At 39.1% G+C, this 27,786-nt stretch overlaps 4 protein-coding genes and 1 pseudogene across 11 annotated transcripts in view; 3 read left to right on the forward strand and 2 right to left on the reverse strand.

Annotated features, from left to right (window-relative positions):
• The window catches only part of LOC121903963 (protein FAM214B), a 30,068-nt gene extending 29,189 nt beyond the window's left edge, over positions 1-879 (reverse strand). For all 8 annotated transcript variants that reach the window (XM_042421421.1, XM_042421420.1, XM_042421419.1 and 5 more), the window contains exon 1: positions 423-879. The gene's annotated coding sequence lies outside the window, so the exon portion shown is untranslated. The remainder of the gene's footprint in view (positions 1-422) is intronic.
• A 1,925-nt stretch (positions 880-2,804) lies between these two features.
• On the reverse strand, positions 2,805-9,806 carry cenatac (centrosomal AT-AC splicing factor). The gene is made up of 11 exons (XM_042421440.1): positions 9,512-9,806; positions 8,617-8,783; positions 8,098-8,196; positions 7,940-8,006; positions 7,188-7,250; positions 6,733-6,800; positions 6,512-6,626; positions 6,377-6,407; positions 4,899-5,000; positions 4,287-4,419; positions 2,805-3,231 (listed from the first exon to the last, which is right to left on the reverse strand). The coding sequence occupies exons 1-11, from the start codon at positions 9,626-9,628 to the stop codon at positions 3,111-3,113; spliced, it is 1,083 nt and encodes a 360-aa protein (XP_042277374.1). The 5' UTR covers positions 9,629-9,806; the 3' UTR covers positions 2,805-3,110.
• A 2,392-nt stretch (positions 9,807-12,198) lies between these two features.
• Positions 12,199-19,399, forward strand: LOC121903798 (annotated as a pseudogene).
• Positions 19,400-20,084: 685 nt separating this feature from the next.
• LOC121903975 (zinc finger protein 846-like) lies at positions 20,085-23,697 on the forward strand. The gene is made up of 2 exons (XM_042421436.1): positions 20,085-20,370; positions 22,181-23,697. Exons 1-2 carry the CDS (start codon positions 20,199-20,201, stop codon positions 23,314-23,316), a joined length of 1,308 nt encoding a protein of 435 aa, XP_042277370.1. The 5' UTR covers positions 20,085-20,198; the 3' UTR covers positions 23,317-23,697.
• Positions 23,698-24,344: 647 nt separating this feature from the next.
• On the forward strand, positions 24,345-27,620 carry LOC121903976 (zinc finger protein 568-like). The gene is made up of 2 exons (XM_042421438.1): positions 24,345-24,642; positions 25,294-27,620. Exons 1-2 carry the CDS (start codon positions 24,471-24,473, stop codon positions 26,385-26,387), a joined length of 1,266 nt encoding a protein of 421 aa, XP_042277372.1. The 5' UTR covers positions 24,345-24,470; the 3' UTR covers positions 26,388-27,620.
• Positions 27,621-27,786: the final 166 nt, after the last annotated feature.

Here is a 27,786-nt window from a genome sequence, read left to right on the forward strand (position 1 = left end):
GACACTCAGGATGGTGATTAATACATTAGGGATTTCAATTACTTTGTCCCTTACCACTGCAGATTGCACGCACGCACACACACATGAAGAAAGAGTGAGGAAGGGAGACAAAGCAGGGGAACGCCCCCTACACCCAACAAGCTACTGTCAGGTCATCAACTGGTTTATAGGCTGGATTCCAGTCTCTCTCTCTTCTTTTTTTTTTTGCTCAGATTCACAGATTAATTCAGAAATCGATGACTGTCATTATCTGTATGTTCACATAGCAAACATTTAACTGAAACGATGCAGAAATTACGAACTAAATATCCTGAAACCCTTGTACAATTTCCACACATTGCCATCTTTAAAGTTCACACAATGCAGAAGATTGAGAGGTATAGCAAGCTAGCCGAAATTTAAAGATTTTGAAGCCTACTTACCCAACAAAAAAAGGTGGACTCAAGAGGGGGAAATTTAGCCTGGAAGCCTGGACTGACGCGTCCCTGTCGTCTAGGAGTTTGGCCTTTTTTTGTTATCTCTCTGTCGTGTTGACTGCTGCGTTGTCGGATCCCAGGTAGCGACCGTTTCACGGCGAAAATCGACTTCGACGCTTAAAAGCCGTTAAGTCACCTTAGCTGGATGTCCGATGGACAAAATATTCGGACAGTTCTAGTCTCGTCCTCCCACTCTGTCTTGCCACATAGCTCGCTTGTTGGCTGGCTACGTCCCTTCCTCTCTCTCTCTGTGCCTGTCTTTTTTTTGTACTCGCAGCTGTTTTCGTTGTTTCAGCCTTTGCCTTGAAATTCCTCCTCTGTCCCTTTAAGCGACGACGTTTCCGGGGTTTGCGAGATAATATAGAGAAGGCGGGGCTTCACGGCCAGCTGAGCGCCTGTCATTTAAGCGATTGGCCGCTTCTACTCTGCGTAACCAATCAGCGCTCAGGGATTACGCCTTCTTTAAATCATGCAGATTTATTCAAAAATCCCGCTCTGTGATTGGATGATGGATTAACTGAAGCGACGCCCAGTACACGTGCTTTTTATCTCCTCCCATTCGTTGTGCTGGAACTCCGATCAGTCAATAGATCCTCTAATATTTAACAGAAAAGTACAAGAAACTATATACTGTTCTGAAAACAACTGTACATTTATACAACACTGACACCGGAAGGTGATACAATAATTCATTACAAAAGTTAAATTGGCAGTCAAATGTACACACATCAATCATTTCTTCCTTTTGTACTGCATCGGCCGTAGCCATGTTGTCACAGAGCTAAGAATAGATCATCTACACGTTGTATCCCCATATTGCCTTGCAGCTGCACTGCGCTCCACGCCCATCTACCCAGAGCACACTGGGGCCTGATTACACTTTGCTGTGGAGGAGGAGGCCTGTAGAGATAAAACTGTAGTACTGTGAGCTCAGTGAGTGAAATATAGTATACTGCATTTACTGCTCTTGGCCATCCATCCATCCATCCCCTTTGGAAATGCAACAGCTGCATATTTCACATAGTAACTGTCAATGGAAATCACCTTTTCTGTATTGGTTTTTATCCTAGATGTGCTGTGCTGCATATCTTGCAGGAAATGAGAACCAAATGATCAAACCTATCACAAAACCGGTAATCAAGTGATTTCTTATCATTTTCTGCACCACAAAATTCTGCATAGTCAAAATAATCCCTCAACATGGATGAATTTAAGAGAACAGCAGTAGTTAAACATGCATGTAGACAAACGTTGGATTTTAAGGCTTTCCAGGGCCCCTGCTCCATGTATCATGAGTATAAAAATGCCTTTTTCACATGACAAATCAAGTGGATTCTCTATTTTAGTGCCCACAGTGCAAGCACAAGTACACAACAGAGGAAACTTATCAGAAGTCCCGTTATCAGAATATTTTTCATTTGTTACCCGACCATATTTTATTTCCTTTCTGGAGACCAGAAACGTCCCTGAAGAGTGTCTGCTTCCCTACACACACGTCACCACAGACTTTACTCAAAGAAATCAACTTCCTTCTTTCTAGAATAAAGGATTAGAAAACAAGTTGAACTTTCTAATTTTAGAGAGTGCCACATCTAAAATGGTGATTCTATTTAGAAAAAGATAAATGATGCACTTTTTTGAACATTTATAATTGTTTTCACATATCTTATCAAATCTTATCTCAAAGTGACACACATTTGCATATGCAGCCTTTAAGCCTTATCCAGACCTAACGTGATCTGAAAAGGGAAATGAAAGCATGAAAGAAATCATTTGGTGTTCAGGTTCACAGCAAGACAGACGTGTTTATTGTTGGTTGTCTTGGAAACATGGAGAACTGCTGCTCTCATTATGTGTATTACTGTTAAGGGTTGTTTACAATATAATACTGGCGGAGGAGAGGAAAAATCACTCAAAGTCAAAAATCTAACATTATTAAATCACTTAAGTGCTATCTTTTTTGCCACATAGGGACATACATCCTCAAAAATGGATGCTACAGTTCAGGTTTTTATCATGTTCTCCAAATATTGGCTTCAATAAACTGCCTTCATGTCAATTCTCTCATCAGACAGCAGGTGTCTTTGTTAGTTGAATGGCTGGCGCCCCCTGCTGGTTACTCACCAAGTCACCAAGTCATATTTTCACAGATCTTTAGTCTATCCACATACTTGCTGCTCAGAACCTGGAATTGCTGGGAGAATCTGGGCGGGAAAAGTACTTCAAATGAGGACTTTTTCCTCAATCAATCCATTGATTGATTGTTTTAAATCTATAAGTGTGCCTCGGGGTGTTGGTATATGATAAATAATTTTGGAAATGCTGTTATGAAGTTGGACCAGGCAGTTTTTATACAAAAATGTGATTATCAAAAGGTAATTTTCTACATAAACATAACCAAAAGGCGCTGCTTCATATACTAAGTTAATATTTTTACTGAAAAATGTGTTTACAATTCAAATTGTGTTATAAAGGTTACATACAATTTCCACATATACACACACACTTGTCAGCCTAAGCATTTCTACCCAGTACAACACTTCAGAAACAGTATAACACCTCGTTCACATGTTGCAAACTATATACATCCCTTCACTCATGAATTCCCACACACCATATACACCATACTCCGTTTTAAGTGTTGTCAGAATTTGTTGGCTGTTCAGTCGTTTTTGCTTTCTTTGAGCCCTCTGTGCCGTGCTCCCTCTTCCTCTTCTGTCTGTTCTTCTGACCTTCCTCTTGTCTGAATTGGTGCCTGTTAAAAAAAAGAAGTCACATTTGCATGCAGAAACCATTGAAATTTATCTAATGAGCCAAAAATTTAAACTCTATGTGCCTTTTTAATGTCTAGCCAGGGACAACAGATGAAAAATAGCCATTTGCAATATAACAAAATGTATTTGACAAAAAAGTGGTTTAGTATTTAAGTTTTGGCAGCTTTCTTGAGTTAGGAAGTGCTAAAACACAATTGGGATACTAAAAAATACCAATTATTGTGCTGCTGCCATGGTGACCTCTAATAAATTACAAGAAAGTCGTCTCTAGCCAGCAGAATAATGAAACAATGTTTTCTGTTAGCCTAAATCACTGGCCACTTTGGCAGGTGACCATCATGCACAGATCTTTTTTCTTTTAGAAACCGGTGTGAGCTGCAAGGTAATTGAAGGCCATCAGCACCTTGTAGATTAAAATGGTCTCTTTGCAGTGTGCTTACATTCTCACTTGTATATATCAAGATCTAAATATCTATTTTGTACATACACATATTATTCAGCTGACATCTGGCAAGAGAGAATGCAGCTTGCAGCTATATGAATAAATAATAGTATGTTGCATATCCATCCAAATTTTTTTATACCAAACTGGTGTCACTTGGGGTGTTGTCAGCATGAATGAGAAAGAAAAAGTAACATCAAAGATGCAAACGCCAACAGGAAGAGTGCACCTCTATAAAAAAAATAAATATGCACTGTGTAAAAAAATATTTAAACCTTAAGAAACACTTCAGAATTAACTATCATATCCCATGTTACTGCAATAGGTTTCCATGCATAATGATGATCATCTACTAAAGTGGCTGGTAATGCAGACAAACTTACCAGACATACATATTTTATATTCCAGAAACAGAGATGTTTCCTAAAAGCTCTCAAATTAGTCATTCCTCTGTCCACACAGACATACAGGATATCAAACCTCAAGTTAAGGACTGTATGTGTGTAAAAATGTATGGAACAGACTGAGAAGAATCTTGGTTTATAATCATTCTATACTAGTCTCAGGTGTTGTGGGTCAGTGTTGTGATCTCACCTGGACTGCCAGCGTCGGCCACTGTTCCACACTCTGCCAAAAGAGGGAAGCCAGTTGGCGTCTGTATGTGAGCTGTGATCAAAGTTGGCCCCCACTCTGTTGGGTGGAAGCTTCCTCAGCTTCTCTTGCTCCTCTGGCGAAAGACAGACGAAGCCATTTAAAATTATACACCAATTTTTGTGAGATTTTGATTGTTTTTTTCCTCAATGTTTGTCTCCATAAATGCACATGGATATAATCTATATCATTAAGACTAACTAAGGTGAGGATCAGGGACCAATATGTTGATACTGCTGAAGCGCAATAATCTCAAAAAAAAAAAAAAAAAAAAAGTAGTAGTACCTAAATTTGAATTTGTTGCTGTGTTTTCGCAACAAATGAAATAAGTCATTAAGCATCTGAAATCATAAAAACAGCAGAATACAAGACATATCATAAATCACTGACTCCTGGTTATCACAAGTGATGTTACAGCAACCAATAAAACACAATTTCATGGGTCTCGTGGAAATTATCAAGGGTGGAACTAATCTTTGAGCAAAAAAAAAAAAAAAAAAAAATGCTTAGCTGACAAATTCACACAACACCAGTTCTCTTGTGTGTGATTCTTACTCTGTTTGAGGAACTCTTGGAGTGATGGACCAATCTCCAGATGTGCTGCATCTCCAGAGGTCCCCTCCAGAGGATCATCCTGGAGCCAAGGAGGAACGGCACCTTCGAATCAACATACGTACTGTTCATCAATCACATGCAAGAGACATGAGTTTTCTGTGCAAGCTTTGGGAGGCATGGAAAACACAACAGGAAATTAGTAAATGTTAACTAGTATCTTGACTCCTCACTAGTCAAGATGCTTCTATTTTGCATTTGTTTTGAATGTAACACTCATTTTTTTCATTACAAATGATAATATCAGCTTAACAACAATGAGTGAAAAGTTGAATCTTTGAAAAATATACATGAATTTCAGAATATCTCAGTATTTAGTATGTCCCCCTTTTGCTTTAATGACAGTTTGCACTCAAGGTGGCATGGACTCCACAAGTTTGTGCAAACCTCATGACCCATGTTATCCCAGCAGGATTTGACAGTGTTCCAAAGAGCTTCTTGTGATGTCTGAATGATTGGCTTTCTCAGTCTTCAAGTGCCCCCCTTAAATATTCAATACGGTTGAGGTCAGGTGACTGTGGAGGAAAGTCCATGACAGTCAGGACTACTTGGTCTTCTTTGGTCTTCAAGCAGTTCTTGCGAAGCTTTGAGGTGTGTCTGGGGTCATTATCCTGCTGCAGTATGAACCCTTCTTCACAAAGATGCAAACCAGAGGGTATAACATGTCTCTGAAGAATGGAGTGGTACTTCTCCTTGGTCTGAGTGCAGTCAATTCGGTCCAAATGTCCAACTCCAGAGTAGACACAATACCTCCAGACTTGAATATTCCTACCACGTTTAATTGTTGGTTTGATACACTATTGTACCATTCTCTCTCCTGTTCATCTCCTTTCATACACCCTTCTGTTACTACCATAAATCTCAAAGTTGGATTCATCAGTAAATAGGACTTTTTTATAGTCATCTACTGTGAAATGCTAGTATTTCTTAACTGACTGCTTCATATCTAACCTACTCTATTTAAATGTTGTTTGTAATGTGTTTTATGATGCATTGGTCTAACAATAAAGTTATTCTATATACAACAAGTGTTGCTGGAGTTTTGACCTCTTTAGACTTCCTTCCCCTTCTCCGTGCACCTTGGAAGTAGGTGAAGTTGTGCCAGAAACCCCTACTCTGCATCTACAGCAAACCTAGCCACAATTTGGCACTGAAAAAGCTTGTCTTTGCTTTTGAATAACAATTTGACTTCTGACACTTTCACTCAGTTCTGATGCCATGTTTCCCACAATCACAATGCTACTTAGTAAGCAATGATCTGCTGGAAACTTGGGGCACAGCTGTATTTATAAGAGGTGAACACTGGCATTAAGCTGAGTTACTTGAACGAGCCTCTGATGAGTAGATCAAACCCTCCTGAGTGTCATTTGAACGCATGTTTCAATGGAGGTATTTTACAGTTACATAAATTAATAGATTACCTGTATGAACATTTCCACTGTTTGATGAATCCTGTAACAGAGAAAAAAGAAAAAAAGTGAAATGTTTGCATGTAGAGAAAAACAAAAATCAATCATTCATCTGAAACACCTTACTAATAAGAGCTTTCCATCTACCTGATAACCTATGAAAGTCAGTCCTTGTCCCGTTGCAGCCCACGGCAGTTCAACCATTGAGTCAACAAAGCTGCTCCCCGCCTGCTGGTCTGATCCCTGAGACGTGAATTGAGAGCTGTTCCCAAGACAACAAGATGAGCCCCAAACCAACAAAAGTCATTTAAAGTGCTTTTTATGATACAATGCAAAAAGGATACAAATGCAAGTAGACATAATGTTACCTGATAGCATCGTCTGCAGACATGTCTGTGCTGTTGGGTCCATTTGACGACTCTGGTTCTGCGTCACGCTGATATTGATTCAGGAAAAGCCAACAGTGGTTCATAGAGGAAGTCTGACTACTAATCATGCCTCATCTCAGCTATTATCATCACAATCCTGACACAGTACTTTACCCTAAATGGTAACATTGATCTCTCTCTATTCATGTCTGTTTTTCCTTTCCAACTTCCATCCGTTTTCATCATCTCCATCTAGGTTTGCAACTAAAATCCTTTTTAAACTTTCACTTTACCTGATGAGGCAAATTAAGGATCGCTGGTTACCTACTTTGGCAGATACAATAATTAGCTACAAAATGGTGGCACTTCCCATCTTACACGCAACACAAAATCATGAAAAACGACAGTTAAGGCCACAGTAATGGATACTGCCACTGCATCGTTGGAAAACAAACCTCTAAAAGAGACTGAAGGACCTCTTGACGATGCTTCTCCTGGGCCCGGATGTAATCAGCTTCCTGAAGCCATGAAAAGAAAAACAGGAAATAAAGACTGATTACCATCACCAGATTTAAAGTCTGGTTAAAATTAAATAATCCTTAGGACACTTTTTAGCCATGCTAGCGGTTTGAGGGATAGCAGTGAGAATCTGTTGGTCGGTCCACCACTTTGGTCCACTTTGATTCAGATGTAAATGACTTTGAAGTTGATCCCCTTACTTCTCTTGCGCCACCATGAGGATGACATTTATGGTTTTGAGTGAAATGTCTCTACAACAATTGGATGGACACATTCATGTCCCTCTAAGGATGAATTCTATTAACTTCGGTGATTTCCTGACTTTTCATCTAGCATGAAATTTCAAACTGTCCAATACTTTGGTTCATGACCAAATACCTGCAAAATTAATGACATCAGCCCCTCAGCAGTACTTTGTGCCTAGTTCTAAGTAGCAAATGTTAGCAGGCTAGCATGCTAAACTAAGATGGTGAACATGATGACCTATTTAACATAAGCATGTTTGCGTTATCTTTGTGAGTATGCTAGCATGCTGATGTTAGCGTTCAGCTCTAAGCACCGCTGTGCTTACTGTAAGTACAGCCTCACAGAGCCGCTAGCATGGCTGCAGACTCTTAGTCTGGTTAACTTGTCTTCAAGGTCAATATGGATTTCATTTCTTTTTTAAAAAAGAGTGGTTTTGCATTACCTGTTTAATGAATTCATCCTCCTTCTCCACAAATGTTTCCAACACTTTTGCCACCTCATCTTTAAACCTAAACAAAAACAAACAATGATCCTTTCAGAGAATCTGTCAATTCTCCAAATAAACTTTATTCATGTAGACTGTTGGCTCACCAGACCTACCTTTCAGTTTCCTCCTCTGTGATGATGACCTTGTCTCTGAGCTTGGGGTCGGCCTTATTGTCCCACCAGAACTTGTGTGTGTTCTTTCTGTGTTCTGGACTGAAACCAGATACATTTGAAACGTCAACCAGCGACCAGAAGACAAAAGCAGTTTATCACAAAAATTCATCAGGACAAAAGCACGGGCATGAAAATGTTGTCAAATCGACAGACAAATAGTTGTTAGTTTGGGCAACATGAGCTGCATCTCAGTTGAAGTATAAGTTCAAGATGACCGAAAAAGAAAATCATGTTGCTCATGCTAACGTTAGGAAATAGATCTTTGATCATATACTTTTATGGGATACATGTGTAGTCTCTACCACAAACACATTTTTTTCTGTTCACTAAGGATACTGTTCAAACTGTGGCATGCTCTGTGTAGAACATCCTGTGGTTGTACTGGGTGAAGATGAGGCAGGACATCAGTGAAAACAAAATTAAGATACAGTAAATAATAGCTACTTAAATGAAACTCACGTGGCCATGTGCTCCAATAAGCCTCCATACAGCACAGTCATGTTGCCGTCCGTAACATTTCTTTCAATTTCACGCCCACAGCAGTAGCACCAGAATGTCTCCTTGTGCTGAGTGCAATCAAACTTTTCTACTTGGGGTTTTTTCAGTGTTCGGCGGGCTTCCTTCACCTGGGAGACAAAGGATGAAACAAACATGGGAAACATAAAAGTTACACTCTTAACTAAAACTAATGCAGTCTGTATCAACAGCCCTGCAATAAATCCTACCTTCATGAAGGTTAAAATGCTGTTTAAATCATTTTGAAGGCTGTAGTGTGTGGTGTTGTTTCTAGTATTTTTTTTCCACCTCTTTTTATGTCACTGAATTATTGAAGTGAAACAAATTGGTATGCAATCTTAAGAGGTCAGCACTGGTCATACACATAAACTGAGATAAGATGGGGACGTTTAACATGATATGGCAGGAAAGACAACAGATGAGTAACTGTAAAGTAAATAAAAATTAAAAAAGGAGTTCAAAAATATAAATATATATGATATACAGTACAGTGTTCTAAAGTGTATAAATGAAGTGTGCAAATATTTATCCTAGTCTTACTGAAAACCATTGTGCCACTGTGGGTGTATGATTTATAATAAATACACATGGGAATAAGAATGAATATAAATAGAATATATTTAATGTCCTCAATGCTTGCACCTCACAGTGGTCATTTTGTAAATGTTAACTCAATCCCAAAACAATAACATATTTCAGTGGGTTAAAACACATTTTGATTTTGACAGCTAACGTTAGCATCAGAGCTAATACGCAAATACGTCAAGTTCAGCAAGATGGAAGAAAATGAAAATACTGAAAGAAAGTTATAACTTGCAGTTGACATTAACCTACTTACCTTTTCTAAGAATTTAAGAAGAACTACTCTTAGTCTGCTTTGGTGATTCTTTCCGAAGATGTGCCCCTTTCCTGTGAACGTTGTTTGCCTACATATGGCACAGTAATACGCACCCATTTAGAAAGTATGTAAGAACTCGAAAATACACTAAAGCAGAGTTAATGCATGACCTGAGCAAAAACCAAACATTTCGATATATTTTGTGGAGTCTTCTTTCCCAGCTAATCCATGTACTCGGGTGATGAAGCTAACACAGGTTAGCGCTTGTAATTACAGGAAGCTATTCCGTCACGATAATGTTTCCCCTCTGAAGCAGACAGTTAAACTGTTCCGACCCTTATGCCAATAGTTAACTTGATTAGAGAAAGTGTTGCTTAACTTTCAGTGTTTTGCGTTCGGATCTGTGTACATTTATGACTGTTGGTTTTACACATTAGGATAGTAGCAAATCAAAAAAGTTAAATAATAGATTCACAGTTTTTCAAGTCTGTCTTAAAACAACAGTCAGGTGCATATATGCAGTGGTAGAATGTCACTAAGTACATTTACTCAAGTACTGTACAGTTAAGTACCATATTGATCAATCTCAGATGGCAAAGATTGCATGTAATTGCCACACGAAAATATAATTTTGAACACTAAAATAAAAAAGTACAATTTTGAGGTATTTGTACTTTAAATACTTGAATTTCATGTCACATACAGTATATTTCTACTTCATTTGATTTCAGAGGCCAAATATACTTTTTACTCTTACTATATAACTTATTTGACAGCTATGGTTACTTTGCTAAATACAATTTTACATACAAAAACATTATGAGCTCATAAAATATGACATCTTGTTAAACTATCCAACTGGATGTGAAATAGGGAAAATAAAATAGTTTCACCGCGACTGTAGCTGCTACATAAAATGATATGTACACATCAGGGCCTCTGTAAGTTCCCACAGCAACATGTCTGTAAGAAGGAGAGGAACTCCAGTCTGGATCAACAGGACCCAGAGCCTCCACAGATTAAAGAGGAACAAGAGGAACAACAGTGAAGAATCATACTCTGGACTTGGCTAGTGATGAAACTCAGAGTACAGCAGAGGAAGAGCATGTTGTCAGCTTGTCAGTACTGAATGCTATCCACACAGGTGAGAAGCTATATTCTTATGAAACATGTGGGAGGGTTGTCAGATGTAGTAGGGGGTTGCATATCCACACAAAAATCCACACAAGTGAGAAAATGTACCTCTGTGGGTAAAGCTTTCATGACACATCAATATTGAAAAGTCATGAAGATCCACACCGGTGATAAGCCACATTCTTGCAAAACTTTTTGGAGAGATTTCAGACATAGAGGTGACTTAAAAATCCACATGAGAGTGCACACAGGAGAGAAACTGCACCCCTGCACCCCCCTGGGAAAAGATTCTGTGGGATTGAAAAGCCATCTGAGAATTCATACTGATGTGGAGCTGTATGTTTGCAAAACATGAGGGAGAGCTTTCAGACTTAGTGGTCACTTGACAATCCACATGAAGAACCTACACCGCAACCGTCATATTAGTGTCCACACAAGCAATAAGCTTTGTATTTGTGTGAAACGCTGGAGAGGATTCAGTTATAGTGGTTAATGGATTGAATGCACAAGAGCCCACACATGTACAGAGCAACATAAATACAGCACTTCAGGGAAAAGCTAAAAAAAAAAAAAAAAGGGGGGGGGGGGAATCCATAAACAAGACAACCAATCAAAATTGGACATTTGGCTAGTGCACTGCTCCCCTTCCCCTCCCAGAGGCATGGACACTGAGCTAGTTGTTCCTCTCCACCTCCCCTCCCTGAGGCATCAATGCTGGGGTAGTGCCTCTCTACCCCTCACCTCCCTGAGGCAAGGATACTGGGCTAGTGTCCCTCTACCCCACTCCTAGAGGCATGAACACTGGGCGAGTGTCCCTCCAGCAGCAGCTAGAGGCATGACCAAGCGCACGTTGTCAGCATGTCATGGAAATAGACACTAGAGAACCCACACAGGTAAGAAGCTGTACTCTTGTGAAACATGTGGGAAAAGTTTCAGGTTTAATATTGGGTTGTTGGTCCACATGAGAACCCACACAGGTGGGAGGCCTTTTTTTTTTTTTTTTGGCCTAAAACTTCACTTACACGTCAATATTATTTATTATTATTTGAGTCAAATGTATACCACCACAATAGTTAAAGATGTACAGACACACCTACTCATTCAAAGGTTTGTCTTTCTTTTTACAATTTTCTACATTGTGGAACAATCATGAAGAGATCAAAACTATGAAACGACACATAAAAAATTATGTAGTAAATAAAAAAGTGTTAAATAAACAAAAATATATTTCACACTTTAGATTCCTCAATGTTTGTTTACTTAACTAACATTTTGACTGCAGGAGTATTTATATACTGTTGCACTGCTACGTTTCGTGAGATAAAAAATGTGACTACTTATCCCACCCATGTTTATTTGTTTATAATTTCCTGTAAAGTAACTTAGAACTACGGCAGTAAGTTAAATATGGCAGTATAGAAAATGTGTCATAATTACACGTGTGTAATTAAAATTGATGTATCGTTACATCCCTGCTGCTGATATTTTAGCGCTCAAGCTCTAAAGGGAAGGCGAAAAATGAAAAACGGAACATTCCACTGTCGGAACTTAAGAACGTGACACCCAGCGGAAGTAAACAACACAGGCTAGCCGCGTTAGCTGCGTATATGTATTGAATTAGCTGGAGGATAACAGCGTAACGGTAGCGTAGTTCAATGGTTAACGTGTAATTAAGCTACAATGTCTTCAGTTGAGTGTTTGAGAGAATTCATCAACGAGCGACTAACTACTGCTGCTGAAGAAATATTCCGAGTTTTTCAAAAAACTATCGTCCAGTACGAAGAGGAGATCGATCGTCAGCGCAGACTGCTGGATATCGTTTGGAAACCTGAAATAAAGTTAAACAGGATAGGTTTGTAAAACTTTAAAGATCTCCAAAAACAAACAAACAGATGTATTTGACTCATATCCTATCAGGGCAAAATCGTCAGTTAGACATTGGGTGGGATGATGTGGGTAAGTTATGGGGGTGGAGGTGTACTAGGTTGGAGGCAACAATCTTAGAGAAAGTTCTTCACCTGGACAAGTAAACCTTAAACTTTTTGAATGGAGAAATACTACTAGAGATATGGGAGAAAAAAGGGGTGAACTGACTCTTTAAATGGACCCGTAGAAAAGAGGCTCTGGTTTATGAGCAGCTAAAAAGTTCACAAATATGATATATATAAAACATAAAATACCAGTTTTGAGGACCAAAGATATGCGGAGCTAGGTTCAAAACAGTCAGGACTGAAGCAGTGATGGCCTCAGGATCTACAAAACAGACCGAAAGCTTTGGCACACACTCACCACACTCAGATGTTGTGTTCACTGTTGCTGGTTGACATGAACACAGAGGAGACACAGGAGGTTTTCTGTGAATGATAAACATTCTGAGTCAATATAACTGAATATTGAGGAGAACAAATTAGCTTTCTTTCAACTTTTGGGGGTGTTTTGGGGATGTTGTGTCAATTAAAAATATTGGGGTTGGGGGATTTCCATGTGGTGATTACGTACCTGTATCCTATCTGTTTAAATACAGACTTGTATTTATTTGCTCAGTGTGCAGGTAACTATCATCACATTAGTATTAACCTACTTCTTGTTTCCCTTTGTCCCTCCAGAGCTCCCACAGCAGCATACCTGTAAGGAGGAGGAGGTTCTTGCTGACCAGCAGCTCTGTAACCAGGACAGGAACTCTAGTCTGGACCAAGAGGATCCAGAGCCTCCACAGATTAAAGAGGAACAGGAGGAACTGTACACCAGTCTGGAGGGAGAACAGCTGGTGCTGAAGCAGGAAACTGAAACCTTTATGTGGACTCCTACTTGTGAGGAAAGTGACAACAGTGAAGGTCAGGCTGAGGACTCTGATGAAACTCAGAGTGCAGCAGAGAAAGAGCATATTGTCATCATGTCAGTGAGAAGCTTAGTGGTACCAGAACCAAACAGTGACGACCAACTCCTCTCTCACAACTCTCATGTAGCTGAGAGCCAAGATCACAAAGGAGGCAAACAAGGAGACTCAGGATCAACTAGAAACACAGAGACAAAACCACATCATAACAGCAACAGTCACACCGACAACGAACACAACTCCACTATGTTAAAGATTAACAATAATACCCGCAAAAGTGAAAAGCCTTTAAAATGTGACAAATGTGGAAAAACTTTTAAGTATATGCCCAATTTGCATAAACACCTGAAAGTCCACACAGGTGAGAAACCAAAGACTTGTGATATATGTGGGAGAGATTTCAGATATAATAGTGGGTTGTTGGCCCACATGAGAACCCACACAGGTGAGAAGCATTACTTTTGTATCACCTGTGGGAAAAGATTCAGTCAGAGGTCAAAATTGAAAAGACATACGAGAATCCACACAGGTGAGAGGCCGTATCCCTGCAACATCTGTGGAAAAACATTCAGCGACTTATCATCAATCAATAGGCATATGAGTACCCACACAGGTGAGAGGCCGTATCTTTGCAACACCTGTGGGAAAAGATTTTGTCAGAAGGCAACTTTGACAAAGCATATTATAAGATGCCATACAGGTGAGAAGCTGTATGCTTGCGAACTGGAGGATTCAGTGTAGTCCAAGTTAAGTCAGGTAAGTTTTTATTCATATAGCCCAACATCACAAATCACAATTTTGCCTCAGGGGGCTTTCAAAATGTGGAAGAGGATTCAGTTGTAGTGGTTTCTTTACAAAACACAACCAGGACCCACTGGTGAAAAGATGTGTAATGGCACAGTCTTTAAGTAGCAGCATCTTTGCTTCTTAATGAACATTTCTAATTTTCTTAAAACACATTACCTCAGTGCCATGAAATAGAACATTGCTGACGGTTCCACCAAGGTTTTGCAAATAATCTCTGTTGTTTTTCACCCTTTGACATGACTGTATGTTTGAGCAATAGCATTCCTATAAACTGTGGAAGATGTTTGTTTGATAGTGTACTCACTAGTGGTTGCCAAATGTTGTTGATGTGAATTTTTAAAACAACTGGTGTCTTGTGGTTTTTGTTCATAGTCCTCATGTGCAATCAGTACACAACAGGCTGATTTAGATACAATTTGATGGACAGGAGACAACAGTAAAAACAGAAAAGAGCATCACATTTGTAATGAAAAATGGTCAACATGTAAGTAGTATTGTAATACTTAACTACATTTCTGAAACAACTAATGCACTTATTGTACTTTCATACTTGTTATACTTGCTCTGTTATGCTGTACTTTATATGACAGCTATAGCCACAATTATTTTAAAATCCTTAAAATTACATCCACTCCCTCTCTCTCATTAAAAATCCAGGATCTATGAATATGCAAATATTGTTTATTTTAAAAGTTTAACTGCTGGATACAAGATGTCTCCTACTTCACTGTAAAGTCTATTCTCAGTGTATGTTCACTGGAGACTTCAAGTTTCCACATCACACTTGTGTAAGTTGAATGATTGACCAGGATTAGCTTTAAAACTAGTGTTGATGTCACAAATCATGTTCATAGGTCGACCCTTTAAAACCTGACTTTCAATGAGCACAGAGAAACTTTCCACTTTAAGCAGATGAATGTGAAATCAGTTTTCTGGTGTCAAACATATTTTTTTAGTCGAGGGGAACTTTAAACTATCCAACACTACATTAAAAAGTGCATGCATTTACATGTTAATGATCTAGAGAAATAATGCTGAAAGGGGCCATTCTGGGGAAGGAGTGCATTCATTATTATATTTAATATTTTAATGTATATTTTGCTGATGGTCATCTAAACTTTTTACTTTACTAACATTTATAGTGCATGGGTACTACTGTTGTAGAATTGATTGTACTTAAGATGAATATCTGACAACAACTGCCATTATTTTTATGCAAAATCATTCTGTTAGAAGTCTGTTGAATCCATCGCTGTAAGTTAAATGTATTTGTACAGAAAAAGTACAAAATGCACCTGTGAAATGAAGGTATATGTACATTTTTTCTGCTACTAATAAACACAGAAGTCCTAAAGTGCCAACAACTGAAAGTGGAACATGTCTCTTCTGGTTTGTGTTGGGAATTCATTTTCAGAGGAGTAGTTGGTCAAAAATGGAACCCCTCAAGGTAATGTAATAAGTCCCCTTCTGCTCTGAATTATGATAAGTGATATAAAGTTGTTTAAAGGACCAGTGTGTAAGATTTAGTGGCATCTACCGGAACAGACTTGGCAGAAATTCAATATAGTATTCACAAGTATGTTTTAAGTAGTGTATAATCCCATTAAAATAAGGATAGTTGTGTTTCTGTTTCCTTAGAATGAGCCCTTTATACCTACATGGTACGCCCACCATGTTGCATATTTCAATTCATATTTCTACAGTAGCCCAGAAAAGAAAAACCAAACACTGGCTCTAGAGAGGGCCTTTCACATTTGTCACATTTGTCACATATGTTGCGTTTGTCACGTTTTTTGTGAGTTTCATGGCCACCAAAGGTTCTCCTACATACTTGGAGGGGGTGGGGTGGGATGGGAAAATTTTTCTGCACAAATACTTAAACGATTTTATCTGTTGATATTTTAACAGGGTGGTTTGAGTTCGTGTTCATCCCTCCAGAAGAGTTCCTGAGACTTGTAGAATCAATGCCAAAGCTGAGGAACACCGTTCTTCAACAAGACATTCCCTCATCTGGTGTTTTGATAATGGTGGTGGAGAGCGCTGTCTAACACGTCAGTCAAAGATCTCCCATAGGTGTTTCATTGGGTTGAGATCTGGTGACTGTGAAGGTCATAGCATATGATTCACATCATTTTCAGACTCATCAAACCATTCACTGACCCCTCGTATCCTGTGAATTGGGGCATTGTAATCCTGGAAGAGACCACTCCCATCAGGATAGAAATGTTTCATCATAGGATAAAGCTGATCACTCAGAACAACTTTGTATTGATTTGCAGTGACCCTTCCCTCTAAGGGGACAAGTGGACCCAAACCATGCCAGCAAAAGTTCCCCCAGAGCATAACGGAGCCACCAGATCCCCTCACTGTTGGGGTCAAGCATTCAGACCTGTACCAGTTTTTCCTTTAATTTGTCACCTGTCTGTACCTCACATCTCTTCTTTCATTTAAATCTAGTAACTACAGTACATGATCCAGCAACTACTTAATCTTAGATATCCCTCAGGTACTCACTAATGTTGGCAGAACTGGTTTCAGGTACAATGCAGTTTTTAAATGGAATGAACTGCAAACTGCCCTCAAACTACAGTCTTTCATTCCTCTTAGAGATTTTAAAGCTTTATTATCTTGTGTTTTCTATGATTCTTGTAACTGTTTTTATTTATTCATTAATTGATTGTGTAATTGTGTTGTTCCTGTTACTGATTGTGTTCTTGTCTTATGAATGTTTCTTGTTCTCAGGTCACTCTTGGAAAAGAGATATTATTAATGTTATAATTAATTAGAATTAATCTGACTAAACAAAGATTAAATAAAAATAAAATAAAAATATGTATATGAGAAAACTCGTTGATCGTTGATTAACCTTGATGCTTATTGGCTTAAAACGTGTTTAATTGTATCCGGAACTACATTTTCCACTGTCGGAACTTAACATTGCAGCATCCAGCGGAAGTAAACAACACAGGAACTAATTGCGTTAGCTGTTTGGTGTCCTGTGCTTTCAGGAAGTCTCTCAGCAGGACAGTGAGACATCTCACTTGTAATTAAGCAAAAATGTCTTCAGTTGAGTGTTTGAGAGAGTTAATCAACGAGCGACTAACTGCTGCTGCTGAAGAAATATTCCGAGTTTTTCAAAAAACTGTCGTCCAGTACGAGGAAGAGATCGATCGTCAGCGCAGACTGCTGGATATCGTTTGGAAACCTGAAATAAAGTTATACAGAATAGGTTTGTAAAGGCTTAATATTTAGATAGTATAAACAGATGAGTCAGCTTTCTATGCCACCGTAGTGGTTAAAAGTAACAGTCACCAGTTTGGACACCTACGCGTTCAAGGGTTTTTCTCTACATTGTAGAGCAATACTGAAGATATCAACACTAGAAAATAACACATGAATCATATACTTACTTTGCATGGATGTCTGCCTCTTTTCTTCAGCCTTTCCCCCTTTTGTCCCTCCAGAGCTCCCACAGCAACATGTCTGTAAGGAGGAGGAGGATCTCCCTGACCAGCAGTTCTGTGACCAGGAGAGGAGTTCCAGTCTGGAGCAAGAGGGCCCAGAGCCTCCACAGATTAGAGAGGAACAGGAGGAACTGTACACCAGTCTGGAGGGAGAGCAGCTGGTGCTGAAGCAAGAGACTGAAACCTTTATGTTAACTCCTGCTTGTGAGGAAAGTGACAACAGTGAAGATCAGACTCTGGACTTGAGTCCTGATGAAACTCAGAGTGCAGCAGAGAATGAGCATGTTGTCATCATGTCACTTAAAAGCTTAGTGGTACCAGAACCAAACAGTGACAACCAGTTCCTCTCTCACAACTCTCCTGTAGCTGAGAGCCAAGATCACAAAGGAGGCAAACAAGGAGACTCGGGATCAACTGGAAATGCAGAGACAAAACCACAGAAGAGAAATCATAAAAGCGACAGTGACATGAACAATGAACCCAACTCTACTATGTTAAACAATAATAACAGTGAAAGGTCTTTCAAATGTGACACTTGTGGGAAAGCTTTTGGGCACAAATTTAAATTGGATAGACACCAGAGAATACATACAGGTGAGAAGCCGTATTCTTGCAAAACATGCGGTAGAGATTTTAGAGTGAGTAAATCACTGGTGGTCCACATGAGAATCCACACAGGTGAGAAGCCGTATTCTTGCAACACCTGTGGAAAAAAATTCCGTCACATGTCAGTAATGAAAAGGCATGTGAGAATCCACACAGGTGAAAAGCCGTATTCTTGCAAAATATGTGGGAAAGGTTTCAGGAGTAGTAGTGGGTTGTTGGTCCACATGAGAAACCACACAGGTGAGAAGCCGTACCTTTGCAAAACCTGTGGGAAAAACTTCAGTCAAATGTCAGGATTGAAAACACATCTGAGAATCCACACAGGTGATAAGCCGCACATTTGCACCACCTGTGGGAAAAACTTCATTCATTTGTCAGTATTGAAAACGCATATGAGAATCCACACGGGTGAGAAGCCGTATAATTGCAAAACATGGGAAAGATTTCAGAAATAATAGCGATTCTGACAATCCACATTAGAAGATACCTTACAGGCGAGCAGCCGTATAACTGCAACACCTGTTGGAAAAGTTTCTATTGAATGTTTGACTCGGAAAAGTCACAAGAATTCACACACATGAGGAGTTGTTTTTGACAATCTACGTGAGAATAACCTATTGCAACATGTGTGGGGAAGAAATTCTGCCATGTGTCTGAATTGCAAAAGCATATGAGATTCCAAACAATCAAGTAGTTATGTATTTGTGAAACAGAGAGGATTCAGTTGTAGTGATTCATGGACAAACCACACAAGAACACACACAAGTGGAAAAAACACATAATTGCAGTACCAGTTGGAAAAGTACAAGAAAATCCATCAACAGGACAATGAGAGGATAATGATGTTTATTGTCAATGATGCCTTTCAAGTTTTGTTGAACTAACATTACTGTACTAATATTTCTGTTAGCAACAGTATGTTTCCTTCAAATTCCTGTATATATTCCTGAAATATAGGTGACACACAAACACAAGTTGTAGATGATGTGCTACATGGTTTTATAAAAAAAAAAGTTAATAAACTTATTTTTTTATTTTTTATTTATTCCTTATCTTTTAATAGAACAGTTATTCAGGCTGATATTCACACATATATCCTATATGAGGAATTGCAAACAGTGTTTTAGTATTTCAGCTCACCCGCTGGAAGTTCTGTAAAAATTACAATGTTCAAGTATTTGCACTTGTAGTACTTCTACTTGTTGTTACACATACTATACTACAGTGTAATTCAGAGGCAAATAGTGCAGTTTTTAGTCCACTCACGCAAATTAGCTCCATCCACCTCTACTAGCTGCATCATATAGAAATGCTGTGTGTGCCTTAATGATTCATGAAAAATAATACAAGACTGAGGGCATGGCACTTTAAATGTGTTTTGCAAATAGTACCTCAGTACTTTCACTTAACTAACATTTTTACTGCAGGGGTATTTATACACTGTGGCATTGCTATGTGTAGTGAGATAAATAATGTGAATACTTATTCCGACAGTGTTTATTTGTTTATAATTTCAGGTTAAGTAACTTAGAACCATGACAGTAAGTTAAATATAGCAATATAGAAGATGTACCACATTTTCCTGTGAAATGAATCGAAGTAGATGTAACGTTACATCCCTGCTGCTGAGATTTAGCACTGAAGCACTGATGAAAATGCAAAAAGTGGAAAGCGGAACTAAATGCTTCCTCACTTCCACTGTCGGAACTCAGGAGCGTGACACCCAGCGGAAGTAAACAACGCAAGCAAACGGCGTGAGCTGCATATATGTCTTGAATTAGCCGGAAGATAACGTTGTTATGGTAGCGCAATTAATCGTTTAACGTGAAATTAAGCAACAATGTCTTCAGTTCAGTATTTGAGAGAGTTCATCAACGAGCGACTAACTGCTGCTGCTGAAGAAATATTCCGAGTTTTTCAAAAAACTGTCGTCCAGTACGAGGAAGAGATTGATCGTCAACGCAGACTGCTGGATATCGTTTGGAAACCTACAGTTGTGTTACACGGGATAGGTTTGTAAAATTTTAATGATCTTAACAACAAACAAACAGAAGAATTTGACTCATATCCTTTCAAGGGCGAAATCTTCAGTCAGACATTGGGAGGGTTGATGTTACTGAAAACAGTCTTTTTTATCTTCGGTTAACTGCAGGATGAATGAATAATGACAGAATAGTAAATGGGGAGGGAGATGGTTTTATGAGGGATTTCTTTTAACCTAGTTTCGCTTCGCAAGTTTCACTAAACGAAAGTCAAGTCCAGTCTTAAGCTATATTATATACTACTAGTATTAAGAAAAACAGTCTATAATAGCTCATTGGGCCAAATTGCATGATCTAGACCCATGAGGTAATATAATGCATTATATTGGCGGCATGCAAAAAAAACTGGAGGTTGTGCATCCAGTAGGATGATGACTAAAAAAGACTAAAAATGAGTAAGATGTTGGAAGAAAAAAATGCTGTAACACTTTATCAGTCTACATTTCATGGTTTTAATCTAAAAATAGGGAATGTGCAGGCGTTGGGTGGACTCAGAGATGAGCATAATGGTGGTTTGAAATATCTACAAAACAACGTGAAATTTATTGGGGGGAGAAGCTGAAAAACCCGGTTGACTATGCTGCATACACCTTAGAGATGGTCCCTAACTTCAGCCCGTCATTTTACCTGTATGCTGTTGACTCACGCAGGGTTTCCAAAGCACTATACCTCAACCATGGACCTGAGGTAAAATATCACCTGTGCAGCATCAGTCAAGCTTTATTCTGTAATGTACATCAAATCTGGTGGGGATTAAAAATCTCACTCAAAAATTATTGAGGATTAATTTACCAGATGTCTGAATATCTAATATGATATATGGAACTGTCTACACCATGGTGGGGTGCACTAGATTATTTATAGTCATCATATTTTAGGCAGAAAATCAACCTAATTAACAAATAAGTTTGTTGAGGAGCCACAGTATTGAGATGGAGGCAACAATCTTATAGACAATTCTTGGACAAATAAACCTAAAACTTTATGAATGGAGAGATACTACTTGTACCAGCAGCTAAAAAGTTCACCCCCATAACTCCAGTCTCAGAACACAATTCAAACACTGGGAATGGGAAGGTGTGTCCAAACTTTTGACTGGTACTGCAGAGCAGAACAGAACATTAATTGCATCAGTGCTTCTACTGATGTTTCTGCAAAATCCCCGATTACATTCAGTGACACCTAAGCAACATTATTTGTAAGATGAATGAATCTAAGACGTTTTAAACCTGCCTGACTCACACCAATAGTTGTGTTTTGATGGACATTTCAATATGTTATGTCATAGATGAGAAATACTAGAGAAAAGTAAAAGAATCAAAATACATGACAGTTGGTTTGTGATTTATGAAAACTGGGTGTGTGTGCACCTCTGCTAACTAAAGCCATGCAGATTGTGGAGTTTGCACTTTCTGCAATTTTTATTATGGACCGATTTCTGTGCTGAAATATGGAGAAAAGCCTGAAACACTAGAGACAGACCCAGAAACTGCTCTGCTTACTGTAGTAACAGTAGTAGTAAATTTACTGCCTGAACTACAATCGTGGCCTGTATGCGTCTTGTTATGTGAAGCACCATATTTTTCCCCCTCCCTTTCAACGCTCCACATTAAGCTCCACTCAGTTTCATTAAAATACCAGTTTTTAGGACCCAATATTTTCATGTGGTGATTACGCACCTGTATCCTATCCATTTAAATACAGACTTGTGTTCGTTTGCTCAATGTGCATTTCACTATCATATTAGTAACCTACTTCTTGTGTCCCTTTGTCCCTCCAGAGCTCCCACAGCAGCATATCTGTAAGGAGGAGGAGGTTCTCGCTGACCAGAAGCTCTCTAACCAGGGAAGGAACTCCAGTTTGGACCAAGAGGACTCAGAGCCTCCACAGATTAAAGAAGAACAGGAGGAACTCTACACCAGTCTGGAGGGAGAGCAGCTGGTGCTGAAGCAGCAGACTGAAACCTTCATGTTGACTCCTACTTGTGAGGAAGGTGACAACAGTCAAGACCAGACTCTGGACTTGAGTCCTGATGAAACTCAGAGTGCAGCAGAAAAAGAGCATGTTGTCAGCATGTCAATTAATAGCTCAGTGGTACCAGAACCAAACAGTGACGACCAGCTCCTCTCTCACAACTCTAAAGTAACTGAGAGCCAAGATCACAAAGAAGGCAAACAAGGAGACTCAGGATCAACTAGAAATACAGAGACAAAACCACAGACGAGACTTGACAAAAGTCTCACCAACAGTAAAGACAACTCTACCGCATTAAAGATTCACAGTAACACCTATACAGGGGAAAAGTCTTTAAAGTGTGACACTTGTGGGAAATTTTTTAAGCGCAAATACAATTTGCACACACATCAGAGAGTCCACACAGGTGAGAAACCTTACGTTTGTAAGATCTGTGAGAAAAGATTCAGTTCAGCATCAGCATTGAACGCTCATTTAACAATCCACGCAGGTGAGAGGCCATATTTTTGCAGCACCTGTGGGAAAAGATTCTTGAATAGGTCATGTTTGAGAATTCACAGTAGAATCCACACAGGCGAGAAGCCGTATTCTTGCGAAACATGCGGTAGAGTTTTCGGATTAAGTTCATCTCTGTTGGTCCACATGAGAACCCACACAGGTGAGAAGCCGTACCTTTGCAACACCTGCGGGACAAAATTCAGTCACAAGTCAGTATTGAATAGGCATATGAGAATCCACACAGGTGAGAAGCCGTATGATTGCAAAATATGTGGGAAAGGTTTCAGAGTTAATAGTGACCTGACAGTCCACATTAGAAGATACCACACAGGTGAGAAGCCGTATAACTGCAACATCTGTGGGAGAAGTTTCTACCGAATGTTAGAATTGAAAAGACACATGAGAATTCACATAGTTGAGGAGCCATATTCTTGCAAAACATGACAGAGAGATGAAGACTTTTTAGTGACTTCTCAATCTACATGAGAGTGTAGGAGTAGTAGTGGTATAATTGCAGCACCAGTGGGAAAAGTAATTAAGAACAATCCATTAACTGGACAATAACGCTGAAACTGCTGTGGGCCATTGTTCAATAACTGAAATGAATACATTTTTGCAACAGCTACATCTTTGTAATTGAATGTAAATTATTCACCATGTATACAAGGTACCAATATCTTTGCGTCATGAAGTTGTTTATTGTCAGCGATGCATGTCATTTTTCTGATTTGGTGCTTTATAGATGACACAAACACAAGTTGTAGATGATGTGCTGCATGCTGCTGTCAAAGAATTTTGTTAATAAACTTTTTTCTTTTTTAATAACACCAGTTATTCACACTGATATTCCCACATATAACCTATATAATCATTTGCAAACAGTGTTTTGGTATTTCAGCTCAACTGCAGGAGGTTATGTAAAAATTGCAATGTTAAAGTATTCGTGCTAGGTGTACTTCCATTTGATGTTACATATACTATATTTCAGACACAAATAGAGCAGTTTTTAGTCCATTCATGCAATTTAGTTCCACCTCTTCTAGCTGCATCATATAGAAATGCTGTGTGTGCTTTAATGATTCATGAAAAATAATACAAGACTGACACAGGCATGGGACTTCAAATGTGTTTTGCAAATAGTACCTCAGTACTGACATTTTGACTACAGGGGTATTTATATACTGTTGCATTGTCACGTTTAGTGAGATAAATAATGCGGATACTTATTCCACCAATGTTTATTTATCATGTCATGTGAAGTAACTTAGAACCACGGCAGCAAGTTAAATATAGCTGAATAGAAGATGTTCCACATTTCCCTGTGAAATGAATCGGAGTAGATGTAACATTACATCCCTGCTACTGAGATTTTGCACTAAAGCACTGAATAAAATGCAAAAAGTTTAAAGCGGAACTAAATGCTACCTCACTTCCACTGTCGGAACTTAGCAAGCGTGACACCCAGCGGAAGTAAACAACAGAGGCTAGTCCCTTCACCGGCGTATTTATCATGACTATATGGTATATACATTAAATTAGCTGGAAGGTAACGGCATAGTGGCAGCACAGTTAAATGTTTAACGTGTAATTAAGCGATAATGTCTTCAGTTCAGTGTTTGAGAGAGTTCATCAATGAACGACTAACTGCTGCTGCTGAAGAAATATTCGGAGTTTTTCAAAAAACTATCGTGGAGTACGAAGAAGAGATTGATCGTCAGCGCAGACTGCTGGATATCGTTTGGAAACCAGAAATTATTTTAAACAGGATAGGTTTGTAAAACCTTAAATGCTTATGAAAACTGAATAGAGGGCGATTTCACTAATATTTCATCATCCAGACCACAGTTGGACCAGGTCCAGATCAAAAACCAGTACACGTGTTAAATCTGGACTAGATTATCAAGAAGACTCTAGAGACCCAGTTAAACAGTTTCAAATTCGTGAAAAACTTAAAAAATGTCAATTTCACTGATTACACCGACTAACCTTTAGACCTGTCATATCTAGACTAGATTATAATTATAAAGATTTGACAAGTCTAAGTGTGGGGGTGTGGGGGAGGGGGGACCAAAAATAAATAGAGCTAGGTTGAAGCAGGGCTGAAACAGTGGTGACCTCAAGATCTACAGAACAGACCGAAAACTCACTGTTGCTGGTTGACATGAACATAAATGAGACGCAGGAGGTTATCTGTGAATGATAAATATGCAGTGCATTTTGGAGTCAATTTAATTCTTAGTGGAGTCAATTTAATTCTTAGTATTGAGGGGAAGAAATTAGTTTTCTTTCAGCTTTTGGGGGAGTCTGATGTGTCAGTTACAAATATTCCATTTAAATACAGACTCTTGTTTATTTGCTCAATGTGTGTTTCACTATGATCATCATTAGTTACCTATTTCTTGTGTCCTTTTGTCCCTCCAGAGCTCCCACAGCAACATGTCTGTAAGGAGGAGGAGGTTCTCGCTGACCAGAAGCTCTATAACCAGGAAAGGAGCTCCAGTCTGGACCAAGAGGACCCAGAGCCTCCACAGATTAAAAAGGAACAGGAGGAACTCTGCACCAGTCTGGAGGGAGAGCAGCTGGTACTGAAGCAGGAGACTGAAACCTTTATGTTGACTCCTACTTGTGAGGAAAGTGACAACGGTGAAGATCAGACTCTGGACTTGAGTCCTGATGAAACTGAGAGTGCAACAGAGAAAGAGCATGTTGTCAGCATGTCAATTAAAAGCTTAGTGGTACCAGAACCAAACAGTGACAACCAGCTCCTCCCTCACAACTCTCATGTAGCTGAGAGCCAAGATCACAAAGGAGGCAAACAAGGAGACTCAAGATCAACTAGAAATACAGAGACAAAACCACAGAGGAGACATCATAACAGCAACAGTCACATGAACAGTCAATACAACTCTACCACATTAAAGATTCACAGTAATAGGAAATGGAAAAAGTCTTTAAAATGTAACACTTGTGGGAAAACTTTTCAGTACAAGTCCAAATTGGATAGACACCAGAGAATACACACAGGCGAGAAGCCGTACGTTTGCAACACCTGCGAGAAAAGATTCAGTTCAGCATCAGCACTGAGCGCTCATTTAACAATCCACACCGGTGAGAAGCCATATTCTTGTCAAATATGTGGGAAGGATTTCAGATGTAATGATGGCTTGATGGTCCACATGAGAACCCACACAGGTGAGAAACCGTACATGTGCAACACATGTGGGAAAAGGTTCGGTCACTCGTCAAACTTTACAAAGCACAAAAGAACACACACTGGTGAGAAGCCGTATTTTTGTGACACCTGTGGGAAGAGATTTTGTAAAAGGTCAGGATTGAAAAAGCATTTGACAATCCACACAGGTGAGAACCCTTATCTTTGCAACACCTGCGGGAAGAGATTCTGTTCGACGTCGGCGTTGAACGTTCATTTAACAGTCCACGCAGATGCTAAGCCGTATTCTTGCAAATATGTGGGAGAGATTTCAGATGTAATGATGGGTTATTGGTCCCCATGAGAACCCACACGTGAGAAACCGTACCTTTGCAACACCTGTGGGAAAAGATTCGGTCACTTGTTAAACTTGATAAAAAAACAAAACAATACATACAGATGAGAAGCCATATTCTTGCGAAATGTGTGAAAGATTTCAGATTTACTAATGTATCGTTGGTCCACATGAGAACCCACACAGGTTAGAAGCTGTACCTTTGCAAAACCGTAATGTTCGTAATGTTCACGTGTAATGGCAGCTGTTCTGGTGCTGCTGGAGAACCTTGCCAGTACAACACAATTGGTGAAACATAATTTCTTCTTTCCTGTTTGTTTCATTTAGAGGTCTAAATACTGCTGGAGCAGGCAGCAGTATGATATGAAAATAGTTAAGGCCATGTCTTCAACCAGTGATGGCTAATTCTAGGAGTGAAAATGAGGCTTGTGCACATGCACCTAGTTCCACAATGTTTTGGGTTTATAAAACAAAACCACAAGTACACAGAGCTTCATAAATCCACCGAAAGGAATCCATGTTTCTGTCTATTTGTGTTCACACAGTTTTATGCATCAGGCCCCAGGTCTGAAGACTGCATGAGGTGCGCATGTTCTCACCAGACATTTTGTGTTCATAAATTGCAAGTTTATGTGTTGTATGCATGTTTTTTTATGCGTACCCATCGTTTATACCTACGGCGAGAAGGAGAATCTTGCTCTACTCTTTCACCCGATCAATATTCTGTCACAGCAGTAAAGAAACTTTTTAAGGTCAAATCCTTTCCTGTCCCATTCCAGGAGTATTTGGAGTAAAATCCAGAGGTTGGTAGCAATGTTAAATTTTAAACAAGCTTCTCTCTTGTTTAACCCTTAAATAAAAATAGGCAAAAGGATGACATAATGGAAACAACTGCAACCAAAAGGAGGAAATAGAAACACTGATTTATTTATTTTTTTAATTTAATGGAGAAATGCAACCTTGGAGACAATGGAAACTTGAAAATATTTCCAGTTAACGGTATTGCATTTGCACTTGGTGATACAAGTAGCAATGTTCAGAGGATCTGGTAAAGGGATCTTGGTTGTAATATTGATGATAAGAAATTATTAATGATATTATCAAATGTGGGCAAACACTTCAGAGCAGTTAGGAGGGAATGTATTCAGTATAAAGTTTGACAAGGATATTACTGGACACTGTCTAGGCTTCATATGATGGAGTTAATGAATGACAATAAACGTTGGATGTTTTGTACATATGGTCTGGGAGTGTTCATTTGTCTACCTATTCTGGCACAAAGTTCTACATTCATTAAGAAATTGGTTGGGTTCCACACAGCGTTCGAGTCCTCAGCTCTGTCTCCTCGGGTACAGGGCAGATGTTTCATGATTAGCAACAAATCAGTTTACCATTGTGATGGTTGATG

Source organism: Thunnus maccoyii, chromosome 9, assembly GCF_910596095.1.
Source record: "Thunnus maccoyii chromosome 9, fThuMac1.1, whole genome shotgun sequence".
NCBI classification, from domain to species: domain Eukaryota; kingdom Metazoa; phylum Chordata; class Actinopteri; order Scombriformes; family Scombridae; genus Thunnus; species Thunnus maccoyii.